This window comes from Pholcus phalangioides, unplaced genomic scaffold, assembly GCF_987345545.1.
Source record: "Pholcus phalangioides strain wild (caught in Gottingen) unplaced genomic scaffold, Ppha-v1.0 ptg000015l_1, whole genome shotgun sequence".
NCBI classification, from domain to species: Eukaryota; Metazoa; Arthropoda; class Arachnida; order Araneae; family Pholcidae; genus Pholcus; species Pholcus phalangioides.
This window is the reverse complement of record NW_028301608.1, coordinates 6,498,475-6,520,269: the sequence shown is the minus strand read 5'-3', so window position 1 is coordinate 6,520,269 and position 21,795 is coordinate 6,498,475. Positions and strand designations below refer to the sequence as shown.

At 38.1% G+C, this 21,795-nt stretch overlaps 1 protein-coding gene across 1 annotated transcript; it reads right to left on the bottom strand.

The window, feature by feature from the left end:
- Positions 1-19,140: 19,140 nt before the first annotated feature.
- LOC149075411 (aldehyde dehydrogenase family 16 member A1-like) lies at positions 19,141-21,707 on the bottom strand. Its single transcript, XM_089242700.1, has one exon. The coding sequence runs from the start codon at positions 21,529-21,531 to the stop codon at positions 19,294-19,296; it is 2,238 nt and encodes a 745-aa protein (XP_089098826.1). The 5' UTR covers positions 21,532-21,707; the 3' UTR covers positions 19,141-19,293.
- Between the last annotated feature and the right edge of the window lie 88 nt (positions 21,708-21,795).

Sequence of the window (21,795 nt, the reverse complement as noted above, 5' to 3'; positions counted from 1 at the left end):
TCAGAATTGATGCGTGACTTGAAACGGGATTCTAAAAATTAGAATAATAAGCTCTTAAAATGTAATTTGTTTTCAGAAAAGGGAATTTAAAAAAATAAACAAAAAATTATGTGTGAATCACTTCAATATATAGTACGATACTTACGTATAACATTTGTATTCTTCAGTTTCGGTGGGATTAAAGTATTTTACATGATACAAAACACCTTTTTTTCCCTGGTACTATTCATTTCCTTTCAAGGGGATTTGTGCTATTTATTTGACTACATACGTATCTCATCTTAAGCCAGAAGAATCGGCAGCTAATTGCATACATTTGGCGCATTTTTGTTATTCTCTTGAGAGCTTGTAGATGCGTCACATTTGCGAAGAGGGATAGCAAAATTGTATACATATAGAGTCGCGAATACCTCGAAATCGAATCAGAATCATCAAGTGGAACAAAAGTGAATTACGAATCATTCTAAGATACTCCGAAAGTGCCACGTTCTAATGAATATTCTCATTATCCCAAGTGACGACAAGCATCAAACATCATTAGATGGAAATTTGAAGAAAAAAAAATTAGATCGTGTCGCGATCCAATTAAAATATGTTTTTCGTCAATCCTTCCGAAAATTCCCTTCACGGGGGAATAAAATTTCCATTTCTGGCTCGAATATTTCATTTTTACCAAATTCACATTAATAGATGATGCATAACCAAATTTCACGAGTGCTCTTAGAAATTTCAGTACTGAAAAAGTGTCCCTTTTTTTAAGTACAGTTTATATATAAAGTCAAAAACAGATAAATTTCGATTTTTTTTTTTCTGTCAATTATGTAGAATAGTGAATTATAAAAAAAAAATAACTTAAATAAATGAGAGAAAGAGTAGTAGAAAAAATATACAGGGTTGATACTGTCGACCCCCAATAATTACACATGTGATTCCTCGTAAAAAACTAATACCGAAGAGTGTTTTCCGTTTTAAGATCGGGTTAATATTGAGGAAGTTATAACTTTTTTTTTAAATTTTGTGACGTGTCAGTTTTCTAACGGTCAGTTGCGCGCCAAACATCCAACTAAAAATTTAATTTCCCCATGCAGTGGAATTGCCGCTAATTGGAAATTAACTGAAATAGTCAATCCCGTTATTTTCTTTCAGTTATTTTCTTTCACGATTGGCACCCTTTCCTCTTCGCATAGAGTGATTTTTACTTTGTTATTACGTGTTACCTTCACCCCAATATATAAGTATAATGTTTTGTGCAAATTTTTCTGCCGCATACTCACCTAACATTTACCAAAGGGGCGAAATGTTGGGTTTGAAATGAGATATCCGGTCCAACTCACGTAATCACTCCCTTTATCACTCATACGGTCACTCACTTGATGATTCATGCGATCACTTACTTTGTCACTCACTTTGTTACTCCTGCGGTCATTTCTACGGTCACTCATACGGTCAGGGCAGGTGGAATGTCAGGAAGTATAAGTTCAACTCACTTGATCAATCATAGTGTCACTCACTTGGTCACTCAGGGCAGGCAAAGTGTCACAAGTAGATGTCAAACTCACTTTATCACTCATACAGTCACTTACGTGGTCATTCTCATCATCAATCATCTGTTCACACGCACGGTCATTCATACCATCGCTCATCCGGTCAGGGCAGGTGAAATGTGAAGGGAGCAAATTTCCAGTTCACTTGGTCACTCACACGGTCAGGGCACAAAATACCATCGGGGGCTAAATGTTCAACTTACTTTATCATTCATACGGTCACTCACACCATCATTTACATGTTTACTGTTACGGTCATTCCTAAGATTAGGGCAGTTTAATTGTCACGAATAAATTTCCAGCTCACTTGGTCACTTGTACATCATTCATATGTTCTTTCATACAGTCAGGTCAGGCGAAATATCAGGGGAAAAATGTCCAACTCACTAGATCACTAATAGGGTCACTCAATTGGTCACTCACCGGGTCGCTCATATGGTCAGGACAGGCGAAATGTCCTGGGTGAAATATCCGGGGCGAAATGTCAGGGGTGAAATATCCGGGGCGAAATGTCAGGGGTGAAATTTCCGGGGACCAAATATACCGGGGCTAAATGTCAGGGGTGAAATTTCCGGGGGCCAAATGTAACGGGGACGAAACGTGCTAGGGGCGAGATGTCGGAAGCGAAATGTCGGGGGCAAAGATTCCGTGAACCTTGCCCGAGACGTCTTCGCAACAAAGCTTCGCAGCAGAGTCTAGTAGCAATGAGCTACGTAATTGCTGCTAGCCCGAGTGGCGCCGTGGTAAGATGCTCTTCTTCTACCATGAAGGCTACCATCAAGGTCCATGGGTTCGAATCAGGTGTAAAAAGTTAGAAGCAAGTACTTTACCTACCAAGCCTGGGGAATAGGCTTGGTAGATGGATAGAGCCTTCATTTCCAACCCAACTCCTCTGGTTGGAAATTGCCGTATGATGATATATGACCGGTGTTGTTGCGCGGTAAAGTAGTAGCAATTAGCTACACATTCAGATTAATATAAGAATACGTACATTCTACATATATACAGTTAAAAAAGTGTAAATCCGTGAACAGTGTAGTTCAGAGACTATCACTGATTTATAGAAAAATGCTTAGTGAATTGTTTGGAATTTTTGTCACGTAAACTTTATACTTATATTCACAATTTATAGGGCAAAATTTAGTCACGCGTACACTTTTTTTTCTTGATTTTTTTTACCGTTCTCCTAAATGCACTCGTGACTAGATTCACTGGAAATTTTAGGTACATGCATAGGGTTTTTACGCGACCAAACTTTCAGAACAATTCATCAAGTACTTTTCTAGAAATTCCAATGTGTGATTTGTAACTTTCACAAAACATTTTACCTGCTGTTATCAATCTTTGTATGTATTTTCGTGAACACTACACGTCATCAACAATGATGACAACTGTAGGGTTCTGTATGCGCGTCTCTCAGTTAAAAACCTTCACGTACCAATACGGTATAAGTCTCCAGAGCACAAGAAGAAGAAAAGCCTCAGGAGACGGGAGATTGCAAAAACAAAAATTGGGCATTCGAAAATAAAAAGTGAAGGAGAAGGGTGTGTGAAAAAAGGATCGAGTAGGATCGTCGTCGTCTCAACTTTACATTCTTGTTCTATTTTTTTTTTATTAATAAATTCCTGTTTATGTTTGTCGCGATGAGTCCTCACTATTCGAAGAACATAAGGTCACTACTACAACAATTGAGTGTTTCTTGAAAATTCGTCTGTTGAAAGTCTTCGCTTATAGAACGGATTCCCACAACAATGGAGAAGATGCAGATTCTCGTGTATATAAGACTGGGAATCATTGGTCGGCCACATCGTCAGAAATCCGTTGGTGGGTTTCTGATGGCATAGAAATATGCCCCAAGTTGGTCCGATTCAATTTTGGTCGGCCAACTGCTAGGGTCTAAGGGCAAACATGTAGGCTCTGGTCACAACGAAATGTTGGATTTTCTAGCAGTGCTCAGTGGGAGAATGGTGAATGCTAAGTAACGACTAGAATGCCAACCTTTTCCAGGAGCAAGTAGTCTCGACCAAATTCTTTGGAATTTTGTTATTACACCCGCGAGTTCTAAGGAATCGGAAGATAGATCGAATCGACCTGTAGGAGGACAGTCGATTCGCTTTCCCGTGGACAATCTCGTTCTGGAAACCCATGGGAGATGGAAGTCGAAAGCTCAACGCTGGACGACTGTTATGGCAGACTGATCGTGGAAAATTCCAGAACAGTATAAGTGACAGAGTAACTACAGACTGGCATCGGTTTTGTTGCGTATGCTTTCTAAAGCATGGGTGATATGGCTGGTGGCCGTTAGTGGTCACTACCATCGACACTTAATGGCGTCCCTTGGCCCGAATATCACGGTTTGTTGTTTATTTAACGAGATATTTAACAAATTATTTTAACGAGAAAAGATGGGATGGACCATGAGTTATTAATGCACCTTCAATCGAGTGCTTTTACTAGGGGACACAATTTTTTAACATGGTTGTGAATAAATTTAATAGTTTACCTCACCTACCCGAGGTGTCGTGAATTTTACCATAATTGAAACGCTTCGAAAGAAATACGGAGTTTATAATGGGATGAATCTCCCGAGAAGCTATCCATTTGAAGACAATCATAATTTCTTTTGAGAGAGAGAGCAATGTTTTTGTATTTTTCTAATAGTTTTTAGTTTTTTCTCATGAAATATGCTTTTCTTTCTATTTCCTGAAGTTTTACATTTTATTTGACATCCACATTTTCAAGGCCATTTTTTTTCAGTCACCTCATTGGGCAGTGTGTCGGCTTTCGTATTTGTAGCATAAAGTGGTGAATGCATTTTCTTGTACAGATTTTATGTTAAATACAGAAATGATTACCGTTTTCCTCTGGCTATCCATCCACAATCATCAAAACCATCGAAGGTACAGCTAATAGCGTAGGGATGACATTTATCATACGATTCATCACTTTTATCACCACAATCATCAGTCAGATCACAGATAAAATCTTTGGGAATGCAGCGACCATTATTGCACCTGCAAGTCATTCAGAGAACACTTTTCTTTCTTTTCTGGAAGACCACAATTCTCACAAACTATGTCATCAATCACGACGAAAGTTTGTGCGTATGCGACTCGTATTCCGAAATCAACATAAAATGGTTCTTCCGTAGCGCCAGGCTCAGCTCCACCAAGTTACCAACCTTCAATCGTTTGATTATATTGTTCCCACACGGTGCCAATAGTTGAGTTGCCGAGAATCTTGCGAACGCGAAAAATTGCCGTTGCTAAACGCCTATGGTTATAGTAAAACTTTACGACACATGAAGCACATGATTTCTTGAACAGCTTTTCACCTCCTTCACTTTGTAAGGTTGATAGCTGGTTGAAGTTAAAGGTTATCTCTAATACTATGAAAGAACCGTGACTCTGGTTGAATGTGTGATCGTAACCTGGGCCTATTGTTGTACCGTTCTCTTCACCTTTAGCCCATTTCCACTGGTAGAATTTTGAGCCGGCATCTTTCAACCACAGTCTCCATGTTCAAAATCGCAAGATCCGCAGTCTATTTCATCTTCACTGTGAGGACAATCATTCTCGAAATCGCAAACTTTTGATTTTGCTACATGAGTGCCATTCGGACAATCAAATGTTTCATATTCATCATGGCATATTCTTGTAGTCACCTCGATGTCATCTATTGCTATAATATGTCTTGTTTTTCCAATAAATAAGATCTGGTACTCATCATTAATGGAACGATCATCGACATTGATAGTCAATTGACGTTTGAACCAGTTTGAATGTTGATTTCCCTAAAAATTCCACTTTGCATCGTTTAAAGTTTTTCTTTGATAACCCTCAAAATAGCTGATGTTAACGAACAACGATCCCATGTCATCGCCATACATGTGAGCCCAAAACATGAGACAACGACTCGATACTAGGCTGAAGTATTCTAATTCCAATATTCCAACGAGGTTTCTTTTTGATTCAGATCCTTGGAGATATGCATATGATCCTGCAAAAATTAAAAAAAAAAGTATTTTTATTTATAGGGCCTATACAGCAGGGTTACACAACCACCTTCTCAGTCGGTGGGTCAGACATGAAGTATTTCTGCAGCTCGCGGTTCCGGATACTAGTATATACTGTGTAGGGTGACTATCCGTATTTGCAGGATATCCTCGTAATTTTGGCAGTTTGGGTATTTTTCTAAAATGTACTGTTTTTACATATTTTCAACGAAGCATGAATAATTATTCTTTACTAAAATTAAGGATTGAGGTTATTTTCATCACATAAATTATATTATGGTAATTAATAATAATTATAATAAAAATAATCGTAGTCATATATCTGTACCTCAGAGCCATGCTATCGTATGTTCATTTTTGTCAATTTTGAGATATTACTGTATCCTTGTAATTCTCATTCTGTAGTTTAGGGCCATAGTATTGTATTTTCGCGAAAGTGATTTCTAAAATTTAAAAATTATTTTATCTAAAATACAATACTATGGCCCTAAACTACAGAATGAGAACTACAAGTATTAATGTCTCAAAATTGACAAAAATAGACATACGATAGTATGGTTCTATGTTCTTCAGTTATACATTCTATTAGCAAATTTATCACCAGATATATAAAGTGTTAGTCAAACGAGATCTATTGAAAAAAATTGTTTTCCCAAAATCAACATTTTTTCGCCAAAATGCGGTAACTTTCTTTCCTTCAATATTAAGTTAATTTTTTTGAGGGAAAGGATAAGAAAAAAAAATGTGGTTTGCACAGATTTAGCTTTCTTGATTATGCTCAGGATTATAGGTGTTAATTTTTTTCTATCAACGTAAAAATGCCATGTTATACGTTCTGTGAATTTGGCAGGATTCGAAAGTGACGTCATCAATTTTTGATGAGTTATAACTCCATAACTGATAAAATAAAAAAAATGAAAACACTTTTCCATATTAGTTTTCCACAGGGAATCTGGCGTTTAATTATTAGGCGGTCGATAGTATTCACCCTGTAAATAAAATGTGTGTATTAATATCAAAAAAAAAAAGTTTTCTACGAAATCACAATTTTTGCACTGAGCATTTTTTAAAACCAATTTCTGAACTACATTTTTTTTTAATTTACCATTCAAAAGCAAAGTAATGACACTCGAGTGTAACTAAAACAAACCATTGTTATACCTTAGGGGCCGTTCAAGTATTACGTCATCATCGATGGGGGGGGAGGGGGTTTCCGATTTGTTGACTTTTGATGACATGGGAGGAGGGGGGGGTTTGGATAATGCTTACGTCATCAACCACCCTTTATGCAAATATGAGTTGGATTCAGAGGGGCAGAGCTGATGACGAAATTTTGCTGACAGGGGGGGGGGGGGTCAAAAATGGCTAAAAATTTGCTTACGTAATACTTGAACGGCCCCTTACATAACGAAGAAAGAATGCCTTCACAATGGGACGGCAGATAGTGCTCTAGCTTCGGGGCCAAAAATGAATATATAGTCCAACCCGCTTATAATGAATTCGAAAAAACAGCGAAAATATTCGTTATTCGTTAACTTTGTTATATTCGTACCGACTTGATAACCATAGATAAGCAATACAAAATTCACGGAAATGTAAAAACTTCGTTACCGGTGTATGTGAAAATCGTAATATTTGTGTGCATTATAAGCGGGTCCGACTATATTTTATACATATGTTACGGTAAATGTAATTAACCGGTTATTATGCATACTTACCAACAAGGCCGTAGCGTGCCTTCTCGGGCAGACATTCTCTTAGGAGCGGAGGGGGGGGGGCCTTAAAAGGGAAGAAATTATGCAAAATAAATGTACATTATTTGTGAGGCCTCCATTCAGCTCGGGGCCCCGGTTGCCCCAGCCTAGTTACGGCCCTGCTTACCAGTTGTCTTGGAAAGTGTGATAGATACTACCCGAGCGTCGCTGGTAAATTTGATAAATACTTAAAATTTATTGCCTTTATCTGTGTTTATGAATAATACCCTGGTGTAATTGGTGAATTTGATAAACATGAAAAGTTTCAAATGAGTCTAGTATGTGTGATAAATATAGCCGGAACTCGATATGATGATAACAAATTTTACGATCATACCCCAATATAATGATGCAATACATATATGAATTATCGTGTTTACATTGGGTATTCTACATAATCGCCGGTAAAACGCATAATTTTAGTACTTATTAAATTTGCCAACGATGCTTGTATGTAATATGCATAACTGCCAGTAGAGGTAATTAATTTAGGGAAATTTATCAAATTTACCAACGACTTTTGGGTGCTACGCATAGTCATGCTCGGTGGTTATACATATTAACCGGATTTATCACGTTCACTGTAACATATATGGTCCTCGAACCACGAGATTGGCTACGTCCCATCCGACTATTCTATTATTTTTTTAGAAGCAAACCATATATATATGAAAGCTGAGTCGCTGACCAGTGATTCTCGATGCGCAATCGCTTTACCTAAAATAAAAGAATAAAATCGTCTGACATGACGTGGCCAAATCTTACTTCGTGCTTGGAAGACTATGCATATCATTTTATTTTTTTATTTTCTACAATGAAGTGTAATGGTTGAGTAATTGTACGTTGTGGGCCTGTTGCTCTCTGTGGCGTGATTTTTAAGGGGGGGGGGGAACAGCTCGTATTTGCGCCGCGTAATTGGGAACCTCAGAAAACCAACATCAGCTGACCGCCACTGTGGTGACGGTGGGGTCCCCACGATGCAAGTCCGTTAAGAGACCCACTGCAGGTTGTGAGCGAGCCATGGATCAAATGGCGTTGAAGCAGGGTGATGGCACATGGGGCTTAAGCCATGAAGAGAGACTTGATATTTTGAAAATGTTTACATTGTCGGGGGGATATGATTGAAGTATTTAAAATTTTCAACTAGATTGATTAAATGAACCATGAGTTAGTTATTAATACATCGTCAATCAAACTGCTTCAACAAAGGGACACCAGTATCGATTGGTAAGAGACAATTGTGGTGTCGCATAGGGTTGTGAATAAATAGAGAAGCTTACCTCCGAGGGGTCGTGAATCATAACTCAATTGACACGTTTAAAAAGAAATACAATAAATATATTGGGATAAATCGAGAAGCTATCCATACTTAGAATAAGACAACCATATTTCTTTAAGGGCAATATGTACATTTATATTTTATCACAATTATTAGTTTTTTAATGCTCTTATTGGGTTTCTGTATTTTTGATATAGTTGGTATATTTTGATAAATTCGTATCGACGGGGGAGAGCTTTAGTGGGCCAGGGTGGTGAGTTTGAAAAAAAGAGTGTAGGTCAAGAAAATTGGTAGAACGGGAAAAAGGTGCAAATCATGTGTAGCCCGCAAGCGACGGAAAAGCATAAATCCGCCTCTCATCGTTATGTTCATAGGACTTTATATTATAGTTCATGTTCGAAGTCTGGCATCTTCGCGAAATGACCGAGTAGTTACTGATCATTTCGCGAAGTTGCTTTCGAATCTGAAAAACACCCTGACATATCATAGACGGGAATTAACGATAATTATCATTTTAAGAAACAATTTCAGCAGACGTTTTTCACGTACCATAATTTATTTTATAATTGCTTGGTGTTTCGATACTTTTCATTAAAATGCAATGCATATTTCGTTTTTTCACAAATATATTTCTTCACTCCTCAAAGTCCAAGATATTCACAGTACTTTTTATTATTATTTTTTTCCTTGGTAGAATTGGTTATTGCTATTCATGAGCTTTCGTTGAAGAAAAATCGATAATAAAATTTTAAAAAAGCAAGTTCCCAGTGTGAAATCCGAGCCTTCCTCCAATTAACGGGAAAGTTTGTCTTTACAGAGGAAAACAAAACAAAAAGGAATTTTTACGAAACGTAAATCCCTAAAATTTTAGAAGAATCCGTTCGGTTTACTTTTTTTAAGATGGAGTAAAATTCAAATTTTTACAACAACAACAAAAAATTCCAAACTCTGAAGAAACAAAATTTATCTCTTTCTTTTTCTTCAAATTTACCGGTAAAAACGGCAAAAAAATCCATTTTTAATGGTTAAAAAAAAAAGTTTAAACGCAATTCTGATGTTATATCGCTGCGAAAATATTCATGAAAATCTTGTTATATGCATAAAGTAAAGGTAAGATTTTAACGAAAACAAGCTTCCTGCGGTTTGTTTCCTGTATCGAGTATAACCAATCAAATAAATTTATTCAAATAAATTCTGAAAAATATGCACGTTTTTTATAAGAACTGTTATTCTTTTTCCTTCATTGATAAATGTAATGTTTTTAATTAACTCTTTCTTCTAATTAATCAGGGTTACCAAATGTAAGGAATAATTAAATTTCTCTTTTTTTCACAAAAAAGAAATTTACATGTTAGGAATGCATAAAAGTTAATTAACTCCAACACAAACTGATAAGCTCAACTCTGATTAGAATAGCAGGCAAGCTTGAAATTTCTGTTAAATATGTTTCTTTTTATTTATTCATTTTTTCTTCAGGAATGAATAAATGAAATATGGTTACATCCTATCCATTTAATTTTTTTATTATAATTTACGCGCGTTATTTCTGAAATAAGGCATCTTGCTCACATTTATTTTTGCTCTTCCACCTGGGCTGAACTAATAAATCTATTGCCCGAGCATGCATTTTTTTCGACCACATTCCTGACGCGGGCGTATAAAAAAATTCAAAACTTTAATTATTTTTAATTATTTTAATTAAAAAAAGAATAAACTTCAGTTTTTTTTTTTTATTTACAATAATGCGAGTTTTCTTTCGTACATGCGTGAAATTCTACAGAAATGCTTTAATTCGCAGCCATAATGCACAGGGTCCGATTTCTGCATGGGTAGCGTGGACATTTTCCCAGTGCCCCATGTTTTAAGGAGATCCCTAAATTTATAGTGGTATATATTTTGCTCGAATTTTTATAAATTTTATTTGGTAAAATTTTGGAAAATCAAAGAGTTTTCCCTAAATCACATCATACTATTTTCAAAATACCCATTATTAGCATACCCTATTAAATATAAATTTTAATATTGTTACGAAAATTATGTAAATAGTCATTATTTATTAGATATTACGTCATTTTTCACCTGTAAATAACCATTAATGCATCACTCTGCAAATCTCGCCAAATTGACGACGAACTTGGCAAGTATGGTGACAGCTCCGTTGATTTAGCGATGTCATAGACCCAAAAGAAGTGTAAAGATATCGCGAGAATCGTCAAATATTGTTTTGGAAGGTTTGCTTTCCCCTACATAGTGGCGCCGCCACAGGATAACTATCAGCAGTTCGTTGAATTTTATTTGGGAGACGAGATCAGACGAGATCTCTTATTTGTCGTTTTTCGTCAAAATCGCTGCACGTGAATACGTGTACATAGATGTTCTGTAAAATACACACAGTCTTTTGTTCGATTACTCAATTTCACATCTTTTTGACCGTAAAATTATTCATGAAACGATGACAAGAATGTTTGCATGTTTGATCAACATGAGATCCTTAAATCTTCGTGAAAATTCTGTACATTTGCAATTTTTCTGATGAACTGCAACAATTTTCAAAATTGGTTCAGGTTTGTGACACAATGCTGCAAATCTTAAATAACGCTAGAGATTTAAAAGAGATGTTTCCAAATGTTAAGACAGTATTGAATCACCACTGACAATATCAAACTGCTCTAAAGGGAAGATAATTCTTCTTATTAAAAAGGATTAAAATCATCACTTCGTTTAAGTCTTTTACAAGAAAAATTATCATCTCTTTAGTTTTGTATTGAAGCTGAGACAACTCAAAAATTAGATTTTGATGACATTATCAATGATTTTGCTCATATGACAGAGTGTAGAAAAAAAACATTTATTTGTAAGATACAATTCTATGAAGAATTTTACATTACATTTCTCTTTAAAACAGTGCATATCCTTTTTTAATGTGTTTACAAACTACATGTACCGTATTTGCAGATGTATCAAATCTCTTCAACCACAGTCGAGGATAGGGGTGCTCCCAATACATCTTTTGCCCAGGGCCTCCATCAAATTAAAGTCGGACCCCGATTATGCATATGCGTATTTTAATCTATTTTTATGGTCCTAATATTTAACAACCCGTTGCTGTCATGAACCTTCATGTACTGTAACTGGGCTCCTAGGCTGGAATCTGTGGTCCTTTAGCTCGCTTGACTTTATTGATAACTTCAGACCAGCGAGGTCCGAAAAAAAATCGTTTTTAAAGATTACTACTAAACATTTGTGTATGTCAGAAGGATAAATTATGCTGCAGAGACAATACATGATTTATTACAGTCGAATCCCGTTTTAACGAATACCATTATAGCGAAAAATCTCGTTTCAACGAACACTTAAATGAATGCACATTGATGAATGAATACTTTAAAGAAGATAAATGCGTATAAATATTGCTTGAAATGGAAAAGCTTTGCATTAGGCATTTTGCTGCTATTTATCAAACGAAGGCAAAACTATCTGCTATAACTCTCGAAATAAAATTCTGGTTTGTTTCCCATTGATGTGCAGCATGAAAATGAACAACATGCAGTATGAAAATATAAATTTTCACTTTTGATGCTGCATATCGGAAAAAAGTTGTTTCTTTACACTACACATAACAAGCATTACACAGAAACAAAACTTTACGTCAGGTTGCACTACACGTACACGCACATTCCCGCATGTACCGATTCGTTGGGGGGTTCCGCGGGGGGGGGGTGTAGCAGTAGTAGGTAGGGGCTCGGGGATCCATGATGTTCTTAAGTCAGCCACCAAATTTTCGTCAATTATGAAATTATAAATTTTTTTTCAATAATTCCAAAACTATTTTTCATTAAGGTTTTTTTCAGCATTTTCTTTTTGTAAATTCTGTAATTATGCACACCTTATGGATACCGAATTTCGCCTCTCGAAATACTGTATATAAAATCATAGGTCTCAAAAAGTGTTTTGGCTCTGGATCCCTGGAATTAGTTACGACCAGTGGCGTATTTACAGGAGGGCTTAGCAGGAAGCAGGATACAGCCGAGGGTAACAAGTTTAGAGGGGTGGCAAATTTTATGAGAGGCCGAGAAGAGAAAATTAGTAGAATGGGAGAAAGCCGGCAAAATTTGTGTAGCCCACCATAGATTCGCTTCTGCCCAGGGAGTGGAAGGACTATGTCAGTGAGTGACCAAACGAGTGACCTAGAGTTTGAAAATACGATCATGGCAAAAGAGTGACCTAGAGCAGAGCGTGTGGAAATAGGAGTGATCAAAAGCGTGAACTAGGAAGTGTGCACCAGCATGGGACTAAACAAAAGAGGGACTTGGAGTGTGTGCAAGAATGTGAATAACCAAATGACTGACTTAGAGCGTGTGCAAGCATACAATTAATGATCCAAAAGAGTGACCTAGAAAGCGAGAGATCGGGTGAGCGATCCTAGTGAGCGACAAAGAGAGCCACCTACAGAGTGTGAGCATGGGACTGAACAAAAATGTGACTTAGAGTGCGCACAAACATGTGAATGACCAATACAGTGGCCTTTAAAAAAATCAAATTTACTGATTTTATTTTCCTGGAGCTGCCACGGACCTCCAAGAGCACCAGTTGAGAACTGCTGCTGATCTAGAGAAAAAGAAATCAGGTCAGAGAGCGACAAAAAAGAGTGACCTACAGAGTGTGAGAGCATGGGACTGAACAAAAGAGTAACTTTGAATGTGTTCAAGCATGGAGATGAATAGGGTCACAACAAGATGCTTGTCAGCCGGGACAAGCACGTATTTTGACAACCCCTTTTAATGTTGGAGAGGTTAAGGGTGGAAATTTGTGTCCTCTCTCTGGTTCGGTGGCTGGCAGGCCCGTAGCCAGAAATTTTGTTCTGGGATGGGGGGACCAAAGTGATAGAACAATAGATTTGGCCATCTTTTTTCCCCTTTTTCGGTAATTTTCTCACATTTCGAGGTGTTCAAGTTCCCCCCCCCTCGCTACAGCCTTGGTGGCCAGGACAGACCCCCCCCCCTGAGAGGCGGCCCTAGCAATGGCCAAAAGAGCGACCAAGCGTGTGTGAGCATGGTAGTGACCTAAAGAGCAAGGTCAACTAAAGCAGTGCTTTACCCCTGGCGAATTGGCCGGAGATCCCTGGCCAAAGTTCAATGTGCTGATGTAAGACGGCCTAGTGGGCGTCAAATCCATGTTTTTCATCGCCAATGCGTGTGATACATGACTATATAAAACAGTGCCGTCTTAAAACATGGGCCCACCCGGGCACGGCCCGGGGGCCTCAAGAGAAAAGGGGCCTCACAAAAATGAGATCCGGTTGAAATTTACGAGAATTTGCCTGGTAGGTCCTCAGAAAGATGACTTGGCCCGGGGGCCCATGATGCTCTTAAGAGGGCCCTGATATAAAGTAGTTGTATTGGATTAGCTCCATGTGACGAGAGGAAAAAAAGAAATTTTTGAGAGAAAAGCCATTTTAATAATAGAGAAAATTCTGAGAAAACAAAAATGACTACCACATTATGACTGCGGTTTGATGGGTTGCCATAGCTAACAAGAACATATTTATCACGAAAAAATGTGAGAACAAAATCACAAACTTCGCTATTACTTTGAATTATGTCTTTCGTTATCGGACCGTGGCCAGGGATCTTCAGCCACTTCGCGAACTCACTGTCCCACAAAGCCCAAAATTCTGACATTGGCCAATTCACGAACTGGCTGATTTCGGGCTTTGATGAATGCATTGACATAATCATCATCGCGTCCCCACCCCACCCCAGACCTTCAAGTCCATCTCTGTCTATGGCTTGATTTTCATCATTTGGCAATTTTTCAGAGGTGCCCAAAGTCACGGCCGTCTGAAGAAAATCTTGAACACCCTTTCCCTGGCAAAGTGAAATTTATGAGACCCCCTCCCCCTACCTGGTTAAAATGTGCACAAACCAATTTTCCTGCTTACTCTCGAAAATTTTTACCAGATCTCATTTTCATGACGCAACCTCAGCATTGGAGGCTTAAATTGCCCCTGGCGATAGACAAGAGTTGTGCTCGGTTTAAAAGAAAAAAAGGAAACGAAAAGCCCTTAGCCCCCCCCCCCCCCCTCCAGGCAGTGCTCTGGTGTGCCCATGAGTGAAGATAGTCATTGTCGAATGCAGGCTCGTCATTTAGGGGGGGGGGGCAGAGGGGCCGTTGGCCCCCCGGTTTTTGAAAATACACTACAAATGGTATACATAAATATGCGTACCTTTAGTACACGTGCTCTTTGCCCCTCCCCTTCCCCCGGAAAAACTTGAAATGACGGCCCTGGTCGAATGCGATAAATTCAACTCCTGGTACGAGTTAAAAACTTCCTCAACGGCTTAAAAAAACGGTTTTTCAAAGATATCTGCAGTAGTTAGAGGTTTTTTGTTTACCTTTGATATCATTTTTGGCGACAATTGGCTATTGACTGTGTTTTCCCGTATTTGAGATCCCAAACTCCCGAATGTTTCGTGAGAAATATGGTCAGCTTAGTGCTAATACGATTTGAAGTCCGTCCATGTCAAAATACTGTAGCTTTTGCTGCCATCTATCCAGAAATTTGAGAATTTCATTAATGAATCATAATAGGATAGAAAAAATAGGATTCGTGCTGTCATCTATTATTAGAAAAGCAAACGAAAATCTCTTATAACTAGTACCATTTCTAAACCATAGGTGGCAGCATATTCCAGATATTGGTTATTTCTTAACTCGTCAAAACCGTCCATTTTTTATACGTCAATAAACATGGCGGCCCACTTATTTTCTGTGCAGCCAGGCCCTGATGAATGTTCCTGACGGTATTGCTGATACCATCAGTGAAACAAACTCTCTAAAAAAGGACCAGATGTACTAATGGTTGTCCAGAGATAACCAACAAGTACAAAACATTACTGATGTCATAGGTGGAGATAGACTTGGAAGTCTGGGGGGGGGGGGGGGCACGATGATGATGATGTCAATTCATATATACATTAGATCAGTCGACTCCACCTTTCACGCTGGGGGCCGTATCTCCGCCCATGACTTATGTAAATATGATCTGACTTGACTTGCAGTAATTTCTCAAGAAAGCTGTACGGCTTTGACCAGAAAAAATTCATAGTGTGAAAAATATTCATTGATGAAGGGTTACTGCCATCTATTTTTCAAGGGTGGTACTAGATTAGTTTTTTCGTAAATATGGGATGGTAGCAGCTGTGTTCAATAATCAGTTTCATTTTTACTATGTTTTCCAGTCTGTTGATAGATTGCACCAGAAGTCTCAATGTTTAGGAGATAAATATTCAAGGACAGGATAAATAATTTGGTGCATGTCCCCATAAATTTATTCACGTCACATTTAACACTAGAAAGACGGACAGGGGTCATTATGACCATGCATGCTGTTTAAGCTTGCATATCTCTGTTAAGAATAAACCGAACCACCTGAAATTTCTCAACTTTTCCTGAATTAGCATGTTTTTATTGTATAGCAAAGTTTTTTTCATTACCTTCTTTAACAACGAAGATACGAGCGGATAATACCTAGAAAGACGGAAGGGGCCCTTCCTTATATCCTAGCACATTATGCAAATACTACTGTCATAGTCACAATTGATTTTTAAGTAGGTTATAATCCTTCTGCAAGTCTTTTTTTTTAATTTGACCTTCTGTGTGACCTTTCTTTCTTTTCCTCCCATTCTTATCTGCAAGTGTCCGTCAGCCGGTGTGTAATTTCTGGTTTTTGTCAAGCATTCTTTCCATATTATCCGATAAATTGTTTGTCCTTGGACGTAGAAAATTTGAGTGCAACTGACCATTTCAACCAGTTTGGAAATGGCGAGAAAATGTATATTTACTGAAGAAGAAATACTCCAGGAGTTGCAAAGATTAGATGAGAGAAACTCTATAAGCAGTGATGATGAAAGTGCAGACGAGCATGAGATCTACCCTATGCCGAACTGTGGAGAAGCAAATAGCAGTTCTGATGACAAAGATTTCAATCAAAATAAAATTATTTCTCCAATGGTGCATCCGTTGGTACAAAATAGAACGCCATTGAGAAATAAAAAACATAAAATTGTGAGAAATGATATCTTGTCGAAAAAAAGACCCCCACAGAAACAGTTGCCTATAATACCAAAACTAAATATGGAGTCGACATCGTAGATCAAATGGTGCAATTATACACGACCAAGACTGGAAGTCATCATTGGCCAATGCATGTATTTTCTAACATTTTGGATATGTCAGGGATCAATGCTTGGATTTTGTACAAACATGTCACAGGTAAAAAAATCACTAGGAGAATGTATATATATTGCAGTTATGTGAAGAACTCTGTGCTGAGTATTTCTACTTGAAAACTACAATTCAAAATGTGATAAAATGCAAAACACCTATTGATGGAGACAAAAAACCACAGAAATACCAAGTGAGAAGGAACTGCACACTCAATAAAACACTTCAATATTGTACACAATGCAAAAAAACAGTGTGCGGCAATTGTGCATCAAAAGGTGATTTGTACAGAATGCTTTGAATGTTAGATTAAAAACAAAATATATTAACAGGCCAGTGATTTCACCCTTTGTTTTTTGTTATAACTCTATTTGTGTTTTAAAAATTATATACCGTGATTTGAAACATTAAGGTATCCGAAAATTTCAAAAAAAAACTATGGGGGGGGGGGGTCACTTTGACCTCATCCCGTCTTTCTAATGTTAAATATATTCATCCCCATGCAATGGGGATTGCTTCCCCTTCTCCTCCCCCCCCCCCACAAGCATCAAAGATGTGTACCCTTTTGTACTTGGCCATGTTTTGTATAGATTCCCCCTTCAATTCTACTCCACCTATGGCTAAAATTACACTGCCATGCTACTTAGATGCACTACTTAACCGTACATAGGCTATTCCTTTGCAGAATTTCTGACGAATCGGCATATTGTCGCCTTATAGCCAAAACCTTGCACATATCAAAAAATTCCCAACTTCATAGGAAGACAAAAAAAAAAGGGATGTCCCATTGAATAACACTGAAAAGGAACTTGCTTTTTTTTTTTCTCTTTAGACGTCAAATTACTGCAGATTTTTTTTCTTTAAAAGCTATCATAGATGATTCTAGATTGGATATATTATAGATTCTATATTGGATAAACTCACTTCCAGATTCTATCACATACAAGAAAAAAAAAATTATTCTTTGATTGTTTATATGACTATTACGATTACGGACTGATTATCTGTGGATGATGCTATATGATCACAATTTGTATGATTATTTATTGTATATATGTATATCATTGTTATTTTCACATAAATTAATAAATTTCCGGATACACCCATCCCCCGGGAAAGCTTCGATATCTCTGAGATGGGAAGCAGGGTGTGTCCAGTCCTTCAATATCATAGATGAGATATGGTCTTAATCTAAAACTGTCATCACTTTCGGAAACAATTGATGAATGAGGTTTTCATTATAAGGTGACGATATGTCGGCGGAACTGGTTGTGTGTGAAAAGTATGACCCTGACAAATTTATGTTGTCAGAATTGTGCTTGTTTCATGTTCTAGCTGGTGCTGCCATCCATATTTTTTAATTAAAATTGCAAATATCTGAATTTTCATGTTATGTAAGTACTGTGTTAAAGGTCTGCAGGTAGAGACTTTTTCAAATGGGAGATTGACTGCCTCAAAGTTGGAAAACTTTAAAAAAAAAAACAAAAAAAAAATGTTTAGATTATCACCATGGTGCTACCGAAGGGGTTCAAACCTGAATCCTCACAATGCCCACACACACACACAACAGCTGCGCCATGTTAACTGTGGTTTTGAAGAATATTGGATCTGTGACATATTTAGCGCAGACAGAGACGAGACCTCACATGGGGCATTAGCATGGCTCCAGCCTAAGGGAGTGCTTGTATTAGAAAAGCTCTAAGCTGCTGCCGCCCCCCCCCCCCCGGATCAGAACTGAGGGTGGCTGGGGGACAACTGCTCTGGGGGGCAAATTTTTGAGAACACAATAACACTTAAACTACCGGAAATTTATAGCAGAAAGGTGTCAAAAAATCTTGTCTGCCCCCCTCCCCACAAAATTTTTTAAAGGGAGCTCAATGGCATGACAAAAATTATAATCCTGAACAAAAGCTGCAACAAGAAATAATCATGCAGCAAAATAATAATCCTGAGAGCATTGCGAACACCATATAACAGAAAGCCTCCATGCAAAGCTCATGACATCACAGAAAAGATCATCTCACCTACTACTACTTTAACATTACGTGCAAATCGTATACATTCAACAGAATTTCTTATGAATCAGCATATGCCAGAATGTGTATTCTGGCCACAATAGGTCATCTCACCAATAGCCATTGGATATAGCAGGCTGATGCATGCGCTATCTTTATCTTTTTTAAGATATATCCAACGGCTATAGGTAAGATAACCTTATTCATCACGAGCTTTGTGCAGAGACCTTATGCTATAGGTGTTGGCACTGCTGAGTCAACAATAGCTAAAACTTTGGTTGGCAATGACAATAAAAATGTACAGAAATCAAATTAAAAGCCAAGTTTATATATCAAGCTAGTTTTATCATATTTCTGAACAAAAATTATTAACCATTATAAATTTTGGCCCCCATTCATACAGAATCATCAACTGGATTAACGATAACAAGAGCAGTCAAATTACTTCGAACAACTTCAATCACGGGAATATATCTCCATGAGGTAGCCACACAACTTTGCTGGACATAGCGTGAAAAACAAATTCCCGTGATATGATATCGTCAGTGCTGTTCCATTCGTCATCAGAGTATGAATAGAAGTAGGTATGTTTCGATGTCTCAGACAGATCAAGTTTTATATTCTCTTCCGAACTCAAATAATTTGGGATCCAAACGCTATTTACTCCATTATTCTTGATCAGGCTTTGCACCATACTTTTGTCAGAGCTGTATACAACGTTTATAACTCCGGCCGGGATGTTACATAAACTGAAAACCTCGCAGACAAGGAAAGCGGGAGCGGGACAAGTGATGCATGGGAGCATCACAACAGAGTTACCAAGAGCAATCGCAGCTGCGAATAAAGAAACAAATGACAACAATGGATTATCTTCAGGACAGACAATGGCTATCACTCCAGAAGGTTCAAGATACTGTAAGATAGTCCCATTCTGTTGAGTTTGTTCCATATACCCATTAAGCTGAAGACAATAAGCTGCCCAATAGCGGATCTTCTGTACCGCTGACTGAATCTCAATTAAGCAGTCTTCGTAGTTTCTGTTTTTTATGCATTTCAAAGCATCCACAAAATCTTTTCTTTTACCTTCCAGCTTATCCGCAAGTTCAATCAGCCGCTGCGAACGGTCAAACACGCCTAGAGATTTCCATTTAGATTTAGCATTCCCAGCGGAAGAAATCGCATCGGCTACATCTTTCTCACATGCATCTGGCACACAAAAAATTGGTTTGTTCTCATGGTTTCGTATAAACTTGAATATGTCTGCTTTGGGATCGTTAAACACACCATTGTAGAAGAAAGTATATGTCTTTCCACATGCGACTTTATGTGAATGATTTTCCGTCGATACAGCACCAATTTGTGGACTGCATTCCCTCTGTACCATTTCCCGTTTCATAAAATAAAACATACTCAAGAAGTTGCTAGCGTTGATAGCTTTGCAGCAAAACGCAGCTGGGTTATATGCACCGATACCATTAATCCATATGACTCCAGCTTCCACCTTTCTGGTTAGTTCTATAGACAGAGATAATCTCTCACACCAAATAGATACAGCTTCATACTTTCCAGCATTACATAAATCGACAGCCTCTTTAGCCGAACGGAATTTTGTCAAAGGCACACATTGTGTGGAATCCCCAATGGTCAACTGAATTTCGGTTTGTGTACCAGAAAGGACAAGGTTCCCGTTCATTTCTAAATTATCAAAATAAAGTTCCAGTGAATCACAAAATGTTTTGCAAACACTTTCATGCACAAAAACACAAGCAACAGATTTGAACTTTCCGGATCTGATAGAATCTAAACACACATTTACGGCCGAGTCAACGTCAGAATCTTCAAAAACCACGATAGCTGGATTCGATACAGTCAGCAATGTCCAATCAACATCTAACGATTTACAGCTCTTCAACATGTCCGAGTACTGCTCCAACGGCCCATCAAGAAACACTTTAGTGTTCTTCGGGATGTTAAATTCAGAAAAGTTAACAATGCCAGGTGACCTATATGGTAGAACATTAAATACACCAGCGGGGACACCACACCGGCACATTACAACAGCCAACATCAATGGCAAGAGACATTCTTGAGCGGCAACTTCGAGAACGACCACATTTCCAAACGCCAAGGCAGCGCAGACATGCCAATACATCTGAAACACATCTTGGGAAGAGACTATAAACGTAACGCCAAACGGTTTCAACTTCTTCGCAGCTTCGTTAACAATGGAGAAACTAGAGAAATGGTTCAGGCACCGGATCAAGAATGAAACACATTCAGACGCTTCGAGACCGGACAGCTTTGTTGTGCTAGATAGCGCCGAGGCAAACAAACCTTTCATTTTCTCTATAATGACGACAATATCTAATAGATGGCGAGTCCTCTCACAGAAAGAAAGGTCTGACCATGCTTGAGCAGCTGCGGAGGCACTTTCAATCGCTTTCCTCGATATATCATTATCTGCGACATGTATATCAGTGATGACTCTCGATGTAATTGGTTCGAGTAAATTGTATACGTCCTGTGAATGCATCCAATTACCTCCTAAGAAGCTTCCGATGGGTCTGTCATCTTTACCGAGCAACTCCTCCTTGAAGCTTTTTATCGACACAGCGCCGACTTCATCGGTATCCATCTCTTTGAACGCCTCCTTGACGAACTCTTGCTTCACAGCTGAGATACCCGAGGATTTCGGCATTTGCCTCCACTATATATTATCGCGGATAAATGGTAAATAAATTCTCTCACGAAACGAAAATTACGCTATAATAACGATCTCGATGTCTCTTTGTGAAGCTAGAGATAAAAAGTACTTCGAAACCGTAGATAAGCGCTGATCCATACGCTTCGAGTTAATCGAGCTATACATGAACGGCCCTGACTAGACCCTTAAATAAAACTGAGTCGGAAATGGAGCAGAAGATGATACGCAAATTACATGACGTCATGTCTACGGTTTTCG